We start from the raw sequence: 20,164 nt of genomic DNA, 5'->3' as shown, positions 1-20,164 counted from the left end.
AGTAAACTTCTTTTAAGCTACTGCTGTCTGGAGACAATCTTATGAGTCCCAAAGCAGGAAACAGGTAGTTTCTGAGTCTGGGTCCAGGGTAAGAATCATGTTATTTATGATGAAACTGAGGCCAGGAGGCCAGGGCGCTTGGCCAAAGTGGCCCCGCTGGTGGCAGCCAGTCCAAACCGCTGTCAGCTGAGGAGCAAGGAGTTTTGAAACAATAATGCCGAGGTCTGGGGTCTGAGGCTGGTTCCTGCACCCATCATGAAGTAGGGGAATCTGCAAAAACATGAGGACTTAATGAGAAAATGATGTAGAACACTGGGCATATGGCAGAATGTTCTGGGGAAGTAACTGCATTCCTCCTCCAGCACTCGGTTTCCCAGCCGGTGCCACCAGGTGGGGACAGACCCAAGGCAACGCTGCAAAGCTCACTCATGCGCACTGCCGGGTGGGCGCTGCCTTCGTGTGCCCTGAACGTCACTTCCGGTGCGAGGGCCGGGCCGGCCGGCTGGGGAGTGCGGGTCCATTCAGCGCGCGCTGCCAGCCGAGGCTCCTGCCGCCGTGACCCGCGCTCCGCCCGCCGCCGGGCTGGTGAGTGCCCGCGAACTCGTACGTGTGCCTAGGGGCCAGAGAAAGAGACCCGAGAGGGCAAGACCGCCGGAAGTGGGCCAGAGGGGCGGGAGACCCCAGGAAATGGGGATACCTGGGGAGGGGGCGAAGACCGGAAGTAGGGGCCTTGGACCGCTGTCAGCGGCTCGCGGGGGCGGCGGAGTCTCTGGGACTCCGAGAGAGATATCTTCCTGCCACCGGTTGTTATGAGAGAGGGGGAATGCTCCACAGAGAGATGGCTCCAGGTGGGGAGGATGTCAGGCTTTGTATCTTGTCCCCAAGGCCACCCATCGTGTCATTCCCCAGGCTGACAGCCACTGCTGAGCACCTGGGGATCAACAGGAAGCTGCAGGTGGAGGCTAAAGATGATGAGGCCAGGGCGGGGCTTGACACTTCGCTCTGCCTCACTGGACAGGGCTTGCCGTGTACTTCCCCTGATGTTTGCTGAGTGCTGTCATGAGCCGGCACTGAGGCTTGTGGTGACCCTGGCAGGCAAGTTTTCTACCCTGTTGGGATTGACACTGTAAGGGGGGGGGGGAGGGGGGGCGGTGTCAGTTTCCTCCTTTGTAAAGTGAAAACAGTGATGATAATGTTCTTGCTCAATATTTTGAAGGTGAAATGTGGGGTTGACCGTGTAGTTCAGTGATAGGATGGTGCTTAGCATGTGCAAGGCTCTGGGTTGGTGGTTTTGTTTTTTTTTTTTTTTTTTTATCTCCAGCAAAGCACAGGAAGAAATAAGAAAACGGATGTACGGTGAAGGGCTTGATTCAAAGCAGAACCCTCAAGCATGAATGACTTCTTTGCCTCAGCCCTCCGTGCTGTAAGCTGCACGAGGCAAGGATATATTATTCTCTGCTATGTCCCTAGCATCCGTCAGCACAATGCCTGGCACATACTGGAGGCGGTCAGTGAGTCTTTGGTAAATGAGTGGGTGGCAACTGACTCTGAAGGGTCCTGTCGAAACGCCTGTGAGACTGAATAGAGGTTTCCAAAACCAAACAGGAACCTGGTGCTGCGGGGACTTAACCCACAGGAAGCCAGGTGGGCTGTACGGAATAGACGACATTGCAGTCGGGCCTTGAAGAGGACGAGTTCTCTGGCTGGTGGCAGAGGAACTTTGATGCAGAGGTGTTAGATGTGTGAGACAGTCCGAGAATGGTGGCTCATTAGTTCATCTTCCCTGGCAGGGGAGGGGAGAGGGAGGAAAGGGGAGGGCCTTTGAGGCTAGTTCTGCAACCTGTGGCACTCCAGCCCATCTCAGGTAGGCAGTGAATTGGGATTCCAGGCACCTACCTGTTGGTGACTGCCATGGAAACCGTCCAGGGTGAATTCCGCGAGGTCGGCATTGTCCCACCTCTGCAAAGTGCATTCAAATAAAGCGTTTATGGTGTGGGGCCTATTTGTCTTAATACCTTTTTAGGTGCTACATTTGGGTTAATGAACAAGACCTGGCTAGCACACACCAACGGCCTACACACACACATACACACACGCACATGCACACACACACACATACACACACGCACGCACACACACGCACATGCACACACACACACACATACACACACATGCGCACACACACATACACGCGCGCACACACACACATACACACACACATATACACGCACATGCACACACACACATACACACACACACACACAAGCATGAGATATGTGCTTGTCCATAGAGCTCATGCCAGGCAGCCCAGACACCCTGGAGTGAGTGAGGGCTGACTTGTGTCACTGTCTGCTTTTGGCTGAATTGTCGTTGAACCTGCCACATCAGCGGTTCTCAACCTGTGGGTCCCGACCCACAGAGACCATTGGAAAGTACACACTTCCATCATGATTCACAACAGTGGCACAATTACAGTTACAAAGTAGCAAAGGAATTTTACAGTTGGGGTCACCACAACATGAAGGACTGTTTTAAAGGGTTGCAGCGTCAGGGAGGTTGAGAACCACTGGTCTATATCATCACTTCCTTTACAGTTCATTTTAAAAATTAAAAAGTTACTTTTCACCGTTACTTTCTGTGGATGTGCGGGTGTACACACGCGGCACACATAACCGGGTGGGGGGCAGTGTCAGAGGTCAGCCTTGCGTTGGTCTCCTTCTACATTTACGTGGTTTTGTAAATTTGGTAAAGTTCGACTCCAAGGATGGAACTCGGGTTGCCAGGCTGGAGCTGCACGTGAGCCATCTCGCACCCCTAGTGCATTCTTGAGCCAACAGAGGAAACAGATCATGCCCTTCCTCGCTCAGCACAGAAGTTTGAGGTCCTTACTGGCCTACAGCGCCCTGGCCACTAGCCCCCAGTGGGCCTCTGAATCCGTCGACTTTCTCCCACCTTGCTTCCTTAACTAGCTACACTGGGCATCTTGCTTTTCAGAAAAGCCACACATTTTTTCAGGTACCCTCACCCAACTGTGTAGTATTTGGCTCACCCTGTCTTCTCATCTTTGTTCAGATGTTACCTAGGTGAGCCTTCCCTGGATGCCCTATTTAAAACTGCAAATCCGGCCCCATTCCCTACGTTTCCTTTTCATAGTTGTGGACTGTATATCATGATTAGAAGTATCTCCCATCTCTACCGGACTCAGTGAAACAGGAGTGTTTTTTGGTTGTTGTTGTTTTTTTTTTCTTCTGCAACCCCAGTACCTGGAAAAGAATGTGGTGCATCATAAATGTTTGATATTTGTTGGGTGTGTGTGTGCTGCATGGGTTGGGAAGAGCTGAGGAGAACATACCACAATATGACCAGAGTGAGGACATACCTTTGGAAGCAAGTGCAAGAAGCTGGTGGGGCTAGGTGTTGGAATTCGAGAGATGGAGTGCGCAATCCTGTGGTTTGGAGGGAGTGGCCTGCTTGGTCGCTGGCTGCAGTGAAGCAGAGGGAGTGAAGCCAGGGCGTTACAGCTACGCACAAGAACTCTGGGCTGGCTCTGCTTTCCTTGTTGAGTATGAGGTGGAAGAGCAGCGTCCACTCACAGATGAAGGCTTAGGCTCGGCAGCCAGGGAATCCTGCTGCTAGCTTATTCCCAGGGTGCCTAGGCAGGTGTCCTTTTGTTTTCTATACAGGAGTGTGTTAGGGCAGCTTGTCCCAGAAGCAAGCCCTAGGGTGCACAGGTCCACAGGCAGTGTGTGGAGTTTACTGGAGTACCTACACATATAAAGCCTTCACTCAGGGATGTAGGCTCCTGGGAAGGAGCTTCAGGCAGGAAGAATCCAGCATGTGGACGGAGTCCTTGAACTCAGTTGCCTTTTGGATGCACCTATGTCTCTCTTTCTTGGTTACTCACGGGCTGGAGGAGTTGAAGGGTGCTTGTGGAACGTGGGCCTTAATTGATAGTGCCACTGAAGGAACAAGAGGCCTTCTGCTACATTTCCTTAGCAGAGCTGATACATTTTCATGATCACCGTAGCCAGTTACATTGTAAAAATAAACTCAAGCAAGCTGTACAGGAGCCACTTGTAATCCCAGCACTCTAGAGGCTGAGGCAGGGGGTTAGCAAGTTCCTGGAGCTGCATAGTGAGACTGTCTCAAACAAACAAATAAACAAACAAACAAACAAGAAAACGAAAGAATGGTTTTTAAAAGTCTCTTAAATGTCCAGCTGTTCAGATCTATTTCCTAGAGATAACTGTTGGTGAGTCAGTCTGTCTGTCTCTGTGTGTGTGTGTGTGTGTGTGTGTGTGTGTGTGTGTGTGTGGTGTCTGGCTGTCTTCTTTGATCATGTATTGATTTGCAGGGGTAGGAGGTATGCTCATGCCACAGTGTAGATGTGAAGATCTGAGGACAGCCTGTGGGAGTCGGTCCTCTTCTCCCACCATGTATGTCCAGAGACGAAGCTCACACTGTTAGGCTTGGTGTCTCGTGCCTTTACGTGCTGAGCCATCTTGCTGGTCCCTTACTCCACTAGTCTGCTGGCTCCAGGGATCCTTTTGTGTCTGTCCATCCCCATCCCGCGTCCCCAGCACTGGGGCTACAAACTCATGTGCAGTGGTCCGTGGACACTGGGCATCAAAGTAGCACTCCCTCCAGCCTAGCTTTGAATTTCAGTATTGACAAACTGCTCTCTAGAAAGGTTCTGTTTATATTCTCGCCAGTATTTTAGAGAACCTGTTTTTTATTTTTTGTTTTTGTTTTTGTTTGGTTTGGGATATACATACATACACACACACACACACACATATATATACATACATACATACACATACATATATATATTATGTATATATATGTGTGTGTGTTTTAAACTGGGTTGGAATCTCAAAGTTGTTTGCATTCACATTATGTAATGACAAGCCATGTCTCTGTTTGACACGTCCAAGGGAGGCATAGTGTTCGGTTGTTGGGTTTGACTTAGGAGTGTGATTCATAACATGATCATTTCTCCTTGGGACTCACCTCCCTGAGGTAACTTGGGGAAGACTCCAAATCCCCCATGCACACACATTTGTGCAAGTTTGTGAATACGCACTTGTCAGGGTGTTCCAGGACAGGGCAGAAGACTAATGGGGTTAATTCTCGCTTTTCATCTTCTATGGTCATTAGGCTTATGAGGCAAGCTACCTGTTGAACCATCAGCAGAAGGCTCATGGTACACTGCCTTTTCTTTTCTTTTTGTTTGTTTCTTTCTTTCTGGCAGGGTTTCTCTGTGTAGCCTTGGCTGTCCCAGAACTTACTCTGTAGACCAGGCTGGCCTCAAACTCATAGATATCCACCTGCCTCTGTCTCCTAAGTGCTAGGATTAAAGGCGTGCGCCACCACCCTGGCTCTGTGCTGCACTTTCATAACCCCACCTGACCTGTGGCCTGTCTGTCAGCAGGGACCCTGATAGCTAATGTCAGAAGAAAGTGACTCACTGAGAACCAGCCCCTCTGTGGCCTCACTCTCCGAAAATGAGCTGCCACTTCCTCCGCCTAAACCTCCCGCCTACGTGTGCTCCCTGACGGAAGACTTGGTCACCAAAGCCAGGGAAGAGCTTCAGGAGAAGCCCGAGTGGAGACTCCGGGATGTGCAGGCTCTTCGAGATATGGTGCGGAAGGAGCACCCGCATCTGAGCACATCCCTGGATGACGCCTTCCTGTTACGCTTCCTGCGGGCCCGAAAGTTTGATTATGACCGGGCCCTGCAGCTGCTGGTCAACTACCATGGCTGCAGGCGGAGCTGGCCAGAGGTCTTCAGCAACCTGAGGCCCTCAGCCCTGAAAGACGTTCTCAGCTCCGGATTCCTCACAGTGCTGCCCCACACGGACCCCAGGGGCTGCCATGTCCTCTGCATCCGACCAGGTACTGGGGGGATGTCTGGTCTCTCTGAGATGGGTCTGTCCTTCACCTGATTTCTCTTGTAGTCCCCTCACATCCTTGCCTTTCCTTGTCTGGTTTTGGCTTTTAAAAACAGCCCAGGCTGATCTCAGACTCACTGTGCAACAGAGGATGGTTCTGAACTCCTGACCCTCTTGCCTCTACCTCCCAAGTACTAAGATTTTAAGTGTGGACCACCATGGCTGGCCTCAAAGCTCTTTTGACTACAGGTGGTAAAACCATCCTCAGACCACCTGAGGACCACAAGGAAGATTTGATTTAACGAAGCAGAAACAGCTCCAAAGATGCTGCTACTCTGACCAGGAGCTAGACCCCAGAGCATGGACCCCCAGTGCTGTTTGTGCTTGGCATGGGTAGTTTTTCCCACTGAAGCTAAATATGGCCACTCTCAGCCTTCAGGCTCACCTGGCCACCCAGTGATCTTCTGTCAGTGCAAACCCAGATTTGCAAAGGAGAGAATACAGTGGGCTGAGGGATCTGCTTTTGGTCATGGGATGCAGGCATGCTTGCCACGCCCCTCCTGGCATCTTCTCTGCATGAGCTGAGAACAGATATAAGGGAGGCAGTGTGGGCTGCACAGAAGCCTGGGCCTCCCTCCCACCTTTCCTGTGGTGGCTTAAACCCTGACAAGATTCATTTCGCCTTTTTTTTTCCTTTTCTTTCCCTTCCCCTCCCTGTCCCCCCTCCCCCCCCCCCCCCCCAGTGCTGGGAATGAACCCTGGCCTGCACCTGCTGAGCAGGAACTGTCCCACAGAGCTATGCTCAGAACCCCATGGTTCATTTGCTGATACCAACACTTCATAGTGGTACTTGGTGTAGCTTTTAAAAAATGCATCTTTCTCTTCTCCCCCCGCCTCTACCCCGCTTTGAGATAGTTTCTATGTAGGCCTGGCTGTCCTACATAGCAGTCCAATAGGAACTTGCTATTTAGAGCAGGTTCTCCTCAAACTCAAAGATACACTTGCCTCTGCCTCCCCAGTACTGGAAAGGCATGTGCCCAACTTCACAACAAAACAAAACTATGTCTTTTTAACATTACACAAAGAACTGTGGTAGACTCAAAGACAAATCAACATTATTACATCTACCTGTTCTACTTTCTTGTCTATTGACTTTACTATTCAAACAATATAGAGAGGAGGTGGCGGCTTAGGTATCAGGAAAGATAATGAAAACAAGTTCCTGCTCCTCCTGTGTTGGCACTTCTCAGATCTTTGGCACAGTCCTTTGCAGTGAAGGAAGCTCCCCACAGAGAGCATTTAAGATTGTGACCCTAGGAGAAGCTGAAAGAGGGAAACATTAGAAACGTTTTACCCAGTGAGTGGAGGATGCGGGAACTCTAGCCTTCTGATTCCTAACTCTGTCTCCTGAGCACCAGGTGCAGCGGAGGAAACAGCCCTCACTCCACTCACAGCCCCTGCAGTTCCCCTCAGTGCAGAGCCCACAGACAGCGAGTTAGAGTGCAGCGGGCCCAGAAAATGGGGGAGTGCTGCAGTGTGCAGATCACCTGAAGGGGTGTCACCGAACAGTCTCCTCCGTGTGTTTCCCTCTAGCTGGATGCCTCACACCATGTTCCCGTCTAACCTCTTCCCAGACTGTCTTTGCAGTCTAGACCATTTCTCCACCCTGCCTCACATGTCACACATCCACACAGAGCTGGAGCCGTTTTACCTGCTGCTGTGCTAGGCACTTTCTGAAATTAGGTGCTTATTTTAAAATAAGCAGTGCAGATTTTTTAGCACCAAGAGACCTAGAAACCAGCCAGCAAGCTTTGTCCTGCTACCACGGGCTCAGTGAGCTCAGCTCATAGAAATGTTCTCAGATGGCACCATGCTGGCTGCCCCTCCTGCTGGGACATGGCTGTGCTTGGGTTATGAATTTTGTCCTCCTGTTTGGATGAGATTTGGACCCCTCCCTGCTGACCCAGCTTCTTAGGAGGAAGCATACCTACGAAGCTGTGTTCCCAGTGGATTTTACATTGCCTTTTGCTGAGCTCGTTTGAGGTGTATGTGATATGCAGTTATATTGTGGTGGGCTTAATTCACATGAACATTAGTCACCAAGTTTGGCCAAGATTTGTTAGGAGAATCGTGCATAGGGCAGCGAGATGCCTCAGCAGGTAAAGTCGCTTGCCCCACAAGCCTGTGTTTGGAATCCTGGAATCCAAATAAAAGGGGAAAGTGACGATCCATGATTATATTATGGTCTACATACATGCTCTATGGCACACATGTCCCCTCACATATGATTGGGTATATGTATCATGCACACATACTCATAAATATTTCTAAAAAGAAAATAATTGTGTGCACATTGCTAGCAAAATGAAACTTCGTTTTATAATGTATTCTTTCATGGTTTCATACATATACAATTACTCTGATCATAATCCCCCATTATTCTTTGTCACCCTTCCCGCTGAGTCCCCAAGCCCCCTTTTCCAAGCAGCCCTCAATGTCTGTGGCCCTGTCCCCTGCAGGGAGTAGGTGGGAGTAGCCTACTGCATTTCAGTGGGGTTGCTTTTGTGAGCATAGGTTGGGTGTTATTTACCTGAGTGAGGGGATCTTATTAGTAGCCACCACTACTGAGGACTAGGACCCCCTCCCCCAGCGTCTATGGGGATGACTTTTGTTTCTGAAGCAGAGTCTCATGTAGCCCAGGCTGGCCTTGAACTTTCTACATAGCTGAAGAAGGCCTGAACTCCTGTTCTCACTACCACCACCTCCCAAGTGATGGGAGTGAGCCACGGCCCCGACTCAGCTTTGTCTTTCTACAGGACATAGATCTTGGTGGAGATTTTCTTGAGAATAGTTAACAGCTGGGCATGGCGGCCCATGCCTATTATCCCAACCCTCAAGAGGATCGCTGAAAGTTCCAGACCAGCCTGGGACACAGAGAAGCTCTGTCTCAACCCGCTCATCTCTGATCCAAATAAATAAATAAATAAATAAATAATGAGAAGAAGAGAAAAAGAATAGTGATTAATAGTAAAAAATACCATTGTCATTTTTTTTATCCTTCTCCCAAAAAGAAAAACCATTAAATATGCAAATTATTACTGAAGCATGTGTCCTGCTAGCTTGCACTTCATTCTCAGGCCACCTCTGGACATCAGGCTCATAGCTTCACAGGTATGAGAGGGAGGAGAGATCTTCCCTTTTTCAGGAACCACACCCAAGACTGAGTCTGGCTCTATGTGACCTGGCTCAGACCACAGGCTCTGGCTAAGATGTCATACCAGCCTGGCCAGCCAGTCCCCATTTCTTACCTTCCCTGGAGTCATCAGTCAAGTCAGTTCTGTGCAACCTGTGTGGCCAGAATGGAAAACCAGGGTGGTGATGTCATAGCACTTGATGGCAGGAAGCAGAGTGGCCAAGAAGGCAGGTGTTTTACCTGTTTCCTTAAGATACAGAGGCTCAGAGTGCTGAAGCATCTTGCCCAGCGTTGGAGCCTAGCATATCTGACTTCACAGCTCATGCTTCCCCCCACCCCCATTCCGCGAGACAGGGTTTCTCTGTGTAGCCTTGGCTGTCCTGGACTTGATTTGTAGACCAGGCTGGCCTTGAACTCACAGTGATCTGCCTGCCTCTGCCTCCTGAATACTGGGATTAAAGGCATGTACCACCATGCACAGCTCAGGTTTTTAACCTTAACACTCAGTGGTGTTTTCATCTCCAGATGTTCTGCTGGGTTTGGGAGGTTACAAAACATCAGTTGTTGGCTAGACAACATCAGGTGACAAGAATGTCTTCCTCTTCATTGCAAAGCCAAGGTTTTAGAAGATGCATCTTTCTCTGTGCACTTGTTTGTATTCATTCTGTAACGCTGCCCATCTCTTGTAACCTCAGACAGATGGATCCCAAGCAACTACCCAATAACCGAGAACATCCGAGCCGTTTACTTGACATTAGAAAAACTCATTCAGTCCGAGGAGACCCAGGTGAATGGGATTGTAATTCTCGCTGACTACAAAGGAGTGAGCTTATCCAAAGCATCTCATTTTGGTCCTTTTATAGCCAAAAAGGTGATTGGCATCCTTCAGGTATGGCCCCTCTTTACCATTTCCCCCTGCTGTGGCTCTTTGCTTTCCCCATAGCCCTGTCCACTTACTGTTGTCTTATGGAGGATTACACAGACCCCACTTCCCACTGGCAGTGAGAATAATCTTCAGTCCTTTATGCCATGACTCCGCAGGTACCTGCAGAAGGTACCTCTTACCTGTGCTTAATGGGTCACAAAGCCCTGTCGCCGTCACTGCAGTTCAGTCCTTCAGGGAACACTCTGAGGCAGACAAGAATTTGTTTTCCTTTTTGATAGATGGGGCAGCTGAGACCTAGAGACCACATACAGCCTGCCCCTTGTGTCATAGCCACAGAAGGCTGAGCTCTTGGTTACTGATCTGCCCCTTGGGTGCTGCCCCTGTGAGCTGTGACAATGCCGGTGGTCCAGCCGCCCTTCACTGAGTTACACAGATGCCCAAGCCCCTGCTGTCAATCCACTTCCACACTGATCATCATTTTATTTTGGTTTTTGAGCCAGAATCTCTTGTAGTCCAGGCTGGCCTCAGACTTGTTATGTAGCCAAAGACGGACCTAATCCTTCTGCCTCTACCACCAGTGCACAGCTCCATCACTGTAAATGCAAGTCTTGATTTTCCTTAGCTTCTACTGCTTTTATTTTCCTTTTCTCTGTCTTTCTTTTTATATTTGTTTGTTTGTTTATTTATTTTGGTTTTTCGAGACAGGGTTTCTCCATGTAGCCTTGGCTGTCCTGGACTCAATTGGTTGACCAGGCTGGCCTTGAACTCACAGAAATCTGCCTCTGCCTCCCTGAATGCTGGGACTGCAAGCATGCGCCACCGCGCCCAGCCTGTTTTTATTTTCTTGTGCTAAGAATAAACTCAGAACGTCATGTGTGCTGCGCAGACAGTCTCCCGCTGAGCTCCACCCCTGGCTCCATGTTTTGTTTTTAAATTCTTTTCTGGGTACGGCTGTGTGTGCCTGGTGTCTAAGGAGGGTGGAAGGAGGTGTCACATTTTCTAACACTAGACTTACAGACAGTTGTCAGTTGACATATAGGTACTGGAAATCAAACTCGGGGCCTCTGGAAGAGCAGCTAATGCTCTTAACTGCTGAGCCATTTTCCCAGCTCCTAGCTGTGTGTTTTGATGGCTCCTGCTGAAACACACACACACACACACACACACACACACACACACACACACACACACACACACACACATACCACACACACAGTGTTGGAATTGAATTTGTATCTCTATTTTTCTACTAATGTAAAGATCACCCAGAAGGGACCAAAATTCCAGGGTTAAATAAGTTTGGGAACTGTGTGACTTAATGTGTCCCTTTCTTGTGCCTGTCACTATAAACATCAATGTATTGGACAGGGTTTCCCCAAGTGGCCCTGGCTAGCCTTGAAGTTACTCTGTATGTTAATTACCTGTTTTGTTGCTGTGATAAAATCCCATGACCAAGGCAACTTATAGGAAAATGTTTATTTTGCGTATAGTTCCATAGATATGAGTCCGTCATGGCGGGAAGCACGGCACCCAGAGGCCAGCATGCTTCACATCTCCAATAGCACCAAAGCAGAGAACACTAAAGGCAGTGAGCAGCTGTGTGCTCTTAAAGCCTGTCCCCGGGGCCATGCTTCCTCCAGGAGGCCACTCTTCCTCAACTCCCCACACAGTGCCACCAAGCGGGACCAAGTGTCCAAGCCTAAAGGAGACATCTTATTCAAACCACCATTCTCTAACCCAGGCAGGCCTTGAGCTCGCTCTCCTCATACCTCAGCTTCCTAAGTAGCTGTGGTTACAGCCTGAACCTCGAGGGGAGGCTAAGGAACCCTGACTGACTACGTGTGCCTCTGGCTCCCTCACCTGTTTCCCAAGCAGTCCTGCTTCACGGCATCTTGAAGATGACCTTGGGAAATGCACTTGAAGCAGCTCTGACCTGGAGGGCCCTCTGTTTTCCAGCTCTTTCTCTGTGGGCTTGGGGCTCCCACCTCTTTGATAGCTCTTCTGATGCAGACTTCCTTACAACTTGTCTTCCTGTTGGTCCCCACCAGGGCTGTCTCTGAGGAAGCTGTGAGGGTCAGGCCAGACTGGGGCTGGACTTACATGGTTTAGATGGGGAGGGCAGCTGCAGAGGGAATACTACTACAGATACTACAGATGCTCTAACATGGCGTTCCTCCCCCGTACAGGATGGCTTCCCCATTCGGATAAAAGCAGTCCATATAGTGAATGAACCTCGGATATTTAAAGGCATTTTTGCCATCATAAAACCATTTCTGAAGGAAAAAATAGCAAACAGGGTGAGTGATGTCCTTTGAACTTGATACTTTTTCTTCCTTCCTTCCTTGCTTGCTTTCTTTTTTTGGTTTTTCTAGACAGAATTTCTCTGTGTAGCCTTGGCTGTCTTAGACTCACTTTGTAGACCAGGCTAGCCTTGAACTCACAGAGATCCTCCTGCCTCTGTCTCCCAAGTGCTGGGATTAAAGGTGTGCACCACCACCGCCCAGCTGAACTTGATACTTTTTAAAAAATCTCCCTTGATTGTTTTTTCTCACTTGATTTATTTTTGACACCTAGAATATCATTGTTTTTGTCCAGGAACTAATTTAGAAAGTATATTGATAAACTTGATCATCTTTAAACAAATAAACATGTTTATGATAAACAGATAAACATGATCCATCTTTTTTATGAGGGAACTTGGAACTAGTAAGAGTGCATACTTTGCCTAAAGCAGGAACAGCATCAGGATGCTGTGTTTACAAGGGGCTGAAGGTGGGATTTTAATTATAAGATGCCTCTTTGCTCTGTAACCTATTCAGACTTCCTGATCTCCTGGCTTATGCACTGGGAACCAACGTTGCGTTTTATGTGTAAGAGGATCTAGGAAAGGGAAGGGATGGGTCACCAAGCAGATGGATTGATCATTGCTGACTTGGAACTTCATGCAGTCTCAGTGCTCTACCACTAACGTACACAGCAAGCCCTAGATGACACTTTTAAAAGAGGGCCCTCCTTTCTGACCCACAGAAGTCCCTCCTCTTGTCATCTTCCTCAAGGGCACTGATGGAAATGTGGTAATAGCATTTTTACTATCCTTCCTTGTACCCAGAGACATTGAGGTCTCTCCACTCTCCAACTTATGTTTTTAAAGACCTTTTCGTGTGTGTGTGTGTGTGTGTGTGTGTGTGTGTGTGTGTGTGTGTGTGTGTGTGTTTCCCAAGGAAGTCAGAAGAGATCATTGGCTCCCCCAGGAATTGGAGTTACAGGCCTGCTGTGAGCCACCTGATGTGGGTGCTGTGAACTGAACTCAAGTCCTCTGGAAGAGCAGTACGTGCTCTTAATTTCTAAGCCATCTCTCCAGTCCAGTTTCATATCTTTACAAAAAAAGAAGCATACAGAAATAGAGACTTTCAAGGTTGTAAGAACTAAAACTTAAAATCTAGAGAGAGTAGAGCCTGGTGTGAGTGGTTTTAAATATCCTCAGTAGTTTTGATCAGGTAGACTTGAGAGCTGCTGAGTGGGTGTGAATCCATGTTGGTCCTGTCCTGCTGTGATAAAACACCTCCCCCCCCCAAAAAAAAAGCCATGTAAGGAATAAAGGGGGTGGTTTTGCTTCAGTGAGATAGTAAAGACAGCAATAATCTCCCATAGGCATGCCTGAAGGCCTGTCCACCAAGTGCGTCTGTCACTCTGACAGTCAACACTGCCTTTCGTGGTTCCTAAATGCTCTATTTGCATTTTACCATGCAGCCTGCGGATAGACTTTTTGCATCTTTGAAACTGTCTTATTTGTGGTCCATGATGCTCTTCATTCCCTCCCTTCTGTGCCCACTCATTCAAAACTACAGCTGATGAACTTCTATATGAAACATGAGACGAACAGGCCCAGGTTCTCACACTTCGGAAAACACACACAGAATGGATTAGTTGTGTAATAAAGGGGTTGTGCACTCACTAGGGTAGTGAGAACTGGTGCCGCTAAGACTGCTTGTGAGGGAGTAAGCCATACAGTTGGGAGACCAGCACAGGATAATGTTGAGGCACAGGAGGGTGCCCGCCCAGCATGCTGGGAGAGCTGAGTGATGGGGAGAACAGTGGGTGAAGCCTAAGAAATTAACAGGCCCCACTGTGACAGGCTTTGTGGGCCTGTGAGATGGGAACATCAGAAGACGGTAAATACGGTGGTGTTACCTGAAAGGAGAGGACTGTGCTGAGACAAGGCTCAAGATTGAGAGGCCAGGTAGGAGACGGATGGGAGGCTCTGGGGAAAGATGGTGGCTCGGGACTGATAGGGGTAGTGAAATGGTTGCCTCATGGCTGTCCTGGAAGGTCCACTCCATGGAGGGTGCAGCAGAAGATAAGGTATTCCAGGCCCCTGGGGCTGAGGAACTTTCTTCACTCAGAACATGTTTATTTGAGCACCTGCCACAGGGAGATTGTTTCATTACTGATTCCCCAGCACATGTGTGTCTGTGCTTTTATTATTATTATTATTGTTGTTGTTGTTGTTGTTGTTGTTGTTGTTATTATTAGTTTTTCAAGACAGGGTTTCTCAGTGTAGCCTTTGCTGTCCTGGACTTGCTTTGTAGACCAGGCTGGCCTTGAACTCAGAGCAGTCCACCTGCCTCTGCCTCCCGAGTGCTGGGATTAAAGGCATGCACCACCACCCAGCAATGTCTGTGCTTTTAAAAAAAAAATGTGTGTGTGTGTGTGTGTTAGGTTTGTTTGTTTGTTTTTCAAGACAGGGTTTCTCAGCCGGGCATGGTGGCACACGCCTTTAATCCCAGTACTCGGGAGGCAGAGGCGGGCGGATCGCTGTGAGTTCGAGGCCAGCCTGGTCTACAAAGTGAGTCCAGGACAGCCAAGGCTAACACAGAGAGACCTTGTCTCGAAAAAACCAAAAGAGAGAGAGAGAGAGAGAGAGAGAGAGAGAGAGAGAGAGAGAGAGAGAGAGAGAATAACACCATCTGTTAAAACAAAACAAAAAACAAAAACAAACAAACAAAAAGACAGGGTTTCTCTGTGTGTAGCCTTGCCTGTCCTGGACTATAGATGAGGCTGCCTTAAACTCACAGGCCTGCCTCTGCCTCCCAAGTGCTGGGATTAAAGCCGTGTGCCACCACTGCCAGGCCCAGTGTCTTAAATTTCTGTTACTGTGATAAACCCATAACCAAAAGGATATTGAGGAGGAAAGAGTTTATCTGGCTTACATATCCCTGGTCATAGCCTACTGAGGGAAGCTGAGACAGGAACTTGGGCAGGAACCCGGAGGGAAGAACTGAAGCTGACTGTGGAGGAATGCTGCTTACTGGATTGTTCCTCAAGGCTTGTGCCATTTGCTACTTTATAATCCCAGAACCACCTTCCCAGGGATGGCAATGCCTACAGTAGGCTGAGCCCTCCCACATTAATCATCAATCAGGAAAATGTCCCATAGGCCAATCTGATGGGGATATTTTCTCAGGTGAGGTTCTCCCTTCTCTGATGATTCTAGCTTAATCAAGTTGACAAACAACAACTTACCAGCACAATTAGCATAGATTAGTATATAATAAACCAGTGTCGTTATGGCATTTTCATTCTGTTACCCTCTTGTCATCCTCCCACTCCTGTTGATCCTCTGCCTCTCAACTAGTCCCCTTTCTACTTTAATGCCTTTTTTGTCTGTTTTGGTGATCCGAGAATCTATTTAGGGTTACTTACAAGGTCATGAACAAGGAGCCATTTACAGGAATATGGGCACTAGCCAGTGGCTATAACACTGAAGAAAATGCCTCCTTCTCCCCTCGCAACCATTAATTGCCTATACATCCTCAAGGGAGGAGTGGTTCTCATGCTTCCCCAAGCCTGTGATGGAATGTTGAAGGCCCAATCTGTGCCGGTGGTCACAGCTGCTGAGTATGCCTTTTTATACCCTTCTGTTTTAGTTCTTCCTCCACGGGTCTGACCTGAACTCTCTCCACACAAACCTTCCAAGGAGTATCCTCCCCAAGGAGTATGGGGGCACAGCTGGTGAGCTGGACATTGCCACCTGGAATTCGGTGCTGATGGCCTCGGAGGATGATTTTGTAAAAGAGTTCTGCCAGCCTGTGCCTGCCTGCGACAGTCTCCTGGGCCAGCCCCTGCTACCTGAAGGGCTGATCTCAGATGCGCAGTGTGATGACTCCATGCGAGCCATGAAGTCGCAGCTCTACTCCTGCTACTAGCACTCTGTTGGGAGAGCCACCATGCATAACTCCTTCCGTCCTTAGGAATGCACAAGGCTTAAGGTGCCGAGGCCTCACTCTTGCACCATCATTATGCAGCAGCATGGAGCTGCCCTTAGAGATTCCAGGGCAAGCCCATCACAGGCAGACCTTTGACTACCTGGATAATTCCAGGGAAGACACAGAAATTTCCCTGGTGATTCCCAAATGTTTGGACTCTTAAGTTTGCAACTCTTAGTCCAGAAGCTATATCTGTTCCTTATGCATCCTGGAAGCAACAGGGGTCAAAGTCACTCTGAAGTGACCAGAAGACAACCTGATTGATCATGACTCTGAAGCAACTGCCAGTAATGAAAGGTGGCCACATGTGAGACTTTTGAGTCTCCTTCCCATAAACCCTAGGTGTTGACCTCTGTTGCTCATCAGCAAAATTCAAGGTTCAGGCCTCAGTTGTTACCGCTGGGCCTGGAAAGCACTGTTAACTGAGCAGCAGAAATACCAGGACACAGGCAGCACCTAACAATTAAATTTGGAAGCCAGAAGCTTCAGAGCATCCCTGGGATTCCCAGGTTGAATCTTGCAATAGAAGCTTCCCAGACCCATAAAGCCTTAGCTCTGGTTCTCTCTGGAATCACACAGGTCAACAAAAAATACTGGGTTCTAGTACTGTGTGGCCAAAAGCATTTGGACTAGGAGTCAAGTGTGTGACTGGGTAGGACATGGACCTCAGCTTGTCATTTCTGAAGTGAGGCCAGGTGGCATGGGGACCTTTGGGGATGCTGAAGATGTTAGGTTTTCTGCTTGGAAAGATGACCACCTAGAGGTGATTGGGTCTTGTTTCTTTGTGATATGCACACAAGCCTCATGTAAAGGAGTGTTACCATTTGGCCCTGCCTTTAAAGAAACTAGTATGTTCCTGGGACTTGGTGGTAACCAACTGCCTTTGTAGTAGATGGGTAAACTTGAAAGGTATGGCTCTTGTGAGGCTGGCCGAGTCTTGTACCCAGATCTTGTATAAACTCTTTCTACCCTGGAGACACTAGTAGCATATTAGAAACAGCCACAGTAATTGCCAGTTTGGGGCTTCTTCAGTTTTTGTCCCTGGAAACACACAGGGGCAGGTTATTGCTGGTTCACCTGGGAGGCCCTGCCCTCCCAGACACGCTAGAGTGTTTGTCTAGTGTGGGAGGACCAGCTGGCCAGAATGTGAGTTCTGTGTTTGGGCACTTTAGACACCTGTCAAGACTTCAGCCTTAACCCAAGCATCGAGTAAGGTATTTATCTCCTGGTTTTTGACCTGCTTCCTTTGGTATTCATTGTGTATTATGGTGTTAAGTAGTGTCCGGAACCGTTGCTTGTGCACTTAATAGACTAAGCAGGCATTGCACACAGCTTATAGACAGTGCTTTGAGATTCAAAGGTCAGTCGGTTGTCACTAAGCTGTTCCACTCTTACAGCAGTTCCTGACACGTCCACAGAAGCCCTTTATGGAAACTTATCTCAATAATGCCAATTCTGGGGACATTGTTTTCACCATAGATGCTAATCCTTGATCTTGACCATAGATGCTAATCTTGATCTTCTAGGCCCTGGCTGAGCTCAAGTGCCAAAACACACCACTCTTGACTGTCCATGGAGACCATTTGCAGCTGAGTTTCTGCTATTTGATTTAGCTCCTGCAGGTTTTCTGACTAAAGAGACAGCCACCCAGACACCTGAAACCCTGAAAAAACCCGTGATGGCTCCAACCCCAACCACCTGGATGGGAGCATCTACGAGAAGCTTTCTTAGGTCCTAGGTGGGTAGAGAGCAAAGGAAAAAAACAGACCAAGGCAAAGATGAATCCCTTAGCCCCACCAGGCTGCCTGGTTTAAAGCCTGTCACGTGACTGGCTAGTTCTTTGTCTATTTGACTTAACAAAGGGACAGTCAGGCTTATGGGGGAGAAATCTCAGAGCAGAAATGCTGCCTGCTTGCCAGGCCTTTCTGGTTAGGCCAAGAGCGAGCCATTCCATCAAGTCTCTCAGGAGACTGTATCTGTTGTCTGCCCCAGCTGCTCTGCTTCCTGAGTTGAGAGACCTGTCTGGGCACCTCAGGTTTGAAGAAGGCTGTATGACAGGGATCTCCTGGTGTAAAATAAAGCAACTCCTATACTGAGCAGCAGGGATGCAGCAGGCCTCATTTGAGGGGAACACAGTGCTGGAGCTAGCCAGTGAGCAAGAACTTGGGAGTATCTGACTTTAGGGAAAACTTCTAGACATTTTCCATGGCTGGAAATGAAGGTCACGTGGTATTGGGAGGGAAACGGGATGGTGAAGTAGAAATGGGTGTCTGCATTATCTTTGTGCACAACTTACTTAACATGCTGAGCGCTGGACAGAGGCTTGTACACTCAAATCTGAACCCTGTTCCTAACTGGCTCCCCCGATCCCGCCCCTTAAAGTCAAGATTATTTAAGAATGTAGATCAAGTGAGTTGGTGCTGAAATGTGCTAGTGTAGGAATGCAGTTTTAGTCTCTTGCCCAAGTCCCCTACAGACGTCAAGGAAATCCAGCTTCCTAGACACCTTCCTTATTCTGCCTTCACGTAGGGATAGATAAAATCTACAGAAACAGCCAGAAGTGCTGGCTTCCCAGCTTGGCTTTCTCTAGGCCCAGGTGGCCTTGGACCACATCTCATTCTAGATTTGTAGGCACCTCAGGTTTCAGGGCAGCTTCTTCAGAGTTGGAGGGACTAAAGGCATTCCCTCTGAATATCTGAGATAGCTTTACTACCCAGTAGGGAGTTTGGGAGATGTCACTTCATCTTTCTGGCCGTTCATGGAACTTGCTTTTTCATTTGGGCAGCAGCAGCTACACTGCTGTTGTGCATTATGATACCTCATCTTGAAGTCGGCAGCACTTCAGGTTCTTGGGAAACCTCCTTTAGGAAGGAAACTGTTAACTCAGTTGACATATGTGTAGCTGTGCATGGTCATGTCAGGCAGGAACACCAAGCACATAGGCTGCTCAGGACAGACTTCTTGCTAAGGCCTCTCAGGTTGGTTTGTTTGTTTTGCCATCCATTCACTTTGTAAACCTAAGTAAATTTCTTTCTGCTCTCCCAACTCAGAAATGCTCACTTTCAAATGCAAGAAGCACCGTCAACTATTTTTTCTCAGTGGGAACTTGCTCCCAAGAAGGTCCAGTGTGACTTAAAGCCAGAGTCACATTTATTGGTTTGTGGCCCCAAATTTCCTGGTTTTCTCTTACCTGGGGGCCTGTGGGTATGTTTTCAATCTCACTGGATGTTTTTTCTATCAGGCAGTTAGTGGTAGCTGCTTTGGATTCTTGTGGATGTGCCTCAGCTTCCTGGCGTATTACATAAGAACCCAACAGGTAAAATACTTGAAACTTCTCAGTGGCCAAGACCTCCATTACCCTCTCTGATGGGTGGGAACTGGGCTTTTTCCTGACCAGACTAGGCCACTGTTTTAGCCCCTGGTCACATTCCTTACTTCAAACTGAAATTCAGTTTGGCTCTGAGTATAGGCACATGTGGTGGATTCATCTACTTCAGTGTTTGTTTTGACCAAATGTTTATTTTTCTAGTGCATTTTTCTAAGTGGCGAAAATATGTAATTTTAGTATGCATGACTGGGTCTCCAACAATAAAAATCCCTGTAAAGCCAAGTGTGTGTACTGTGGGTTTGTTCTTGAGACCGGGTTTATGTGACCCTGGTGACTTGGAGAGACACAGGTTTCCTAACCATGGGTCAAGGTACAGCTTCCTGCCCTGTAGATGAGGTTGGGAGGGACACGGTGGCCGGCACTGGCTGTCAGTGAAGAACATCCACACTAAGAGCATGTCAGTTGCTTTGCACACGGTAGAGACACTGTACATTTTCCGGTCCTAAGACTTTTGAGATGTTTCTCTGGATTGACCCAGAGGCCTTCCCATGATAACTCAAGAGCTCCTGTGGGCTGGGGCACATGTGCCAAGTACACA

General features: G+C 48.4%; 1 protein-coding gene across 6 annotated transcripts; it reads left to right on the top strand.

Moving 5' to 3' along the window:
• Positions 1–482: 482 nt before the first annotated feature.
• Positions 483–19,848, top strand: TTPAL (alpha tocopherol transfer protein like). Of its 6 annotated transcripts, XM_084777377.1 has the most exons (6): positions 483–585; positions 910–1,095; positions 5,435–5,897; positions 9,782–9,975; positions 12,159–12,269; positions 15,900–19,848. In XM_084777377.1, exons 3-6 carry the CDS (start codon positions 5,450–5,452, stop codon positions 16,176–16,178), a joined length of 1,032 nt encoding a protein of 343 aa, XP_084633503.1. In that variant the 5' UTR covers positions 483–585; positions 910–1,095; positions 5,435–5,449; the 3' UTR covers positions 16,179–19,848. The 6 variants fall into 6 exon arrangements, with proteins under 6 accessions (XP_084633503.1, XP_084633502.1, XP_084633501.1 ...); XM_084777376.1 differs by lacking the exon at positions 910–1,095; XM_084777375.1 differs by lacking the exon at positions 910–1,095 and having other exon boundaries at positions 490–585; positions 5,432–5,897.
• Positions 19,849–20,164: the final 316 nt, after the last annotated feature.

This window comes from Acomys minous (genome assembly GCF_964271855.1).
Source record: "Acomys minous genome assembly, chromosome: 3".
NCBI classification, from domain to species: Eukaryota; Metazoa; Chordata; class Mammalia; order Rodentia; family Muridae; genus Acomys; species Acomys minous.
Note: the sequence above shows the minus strand (reverse complement) of the source record. Positions and strands in the feature narration are given on the sequence as shown.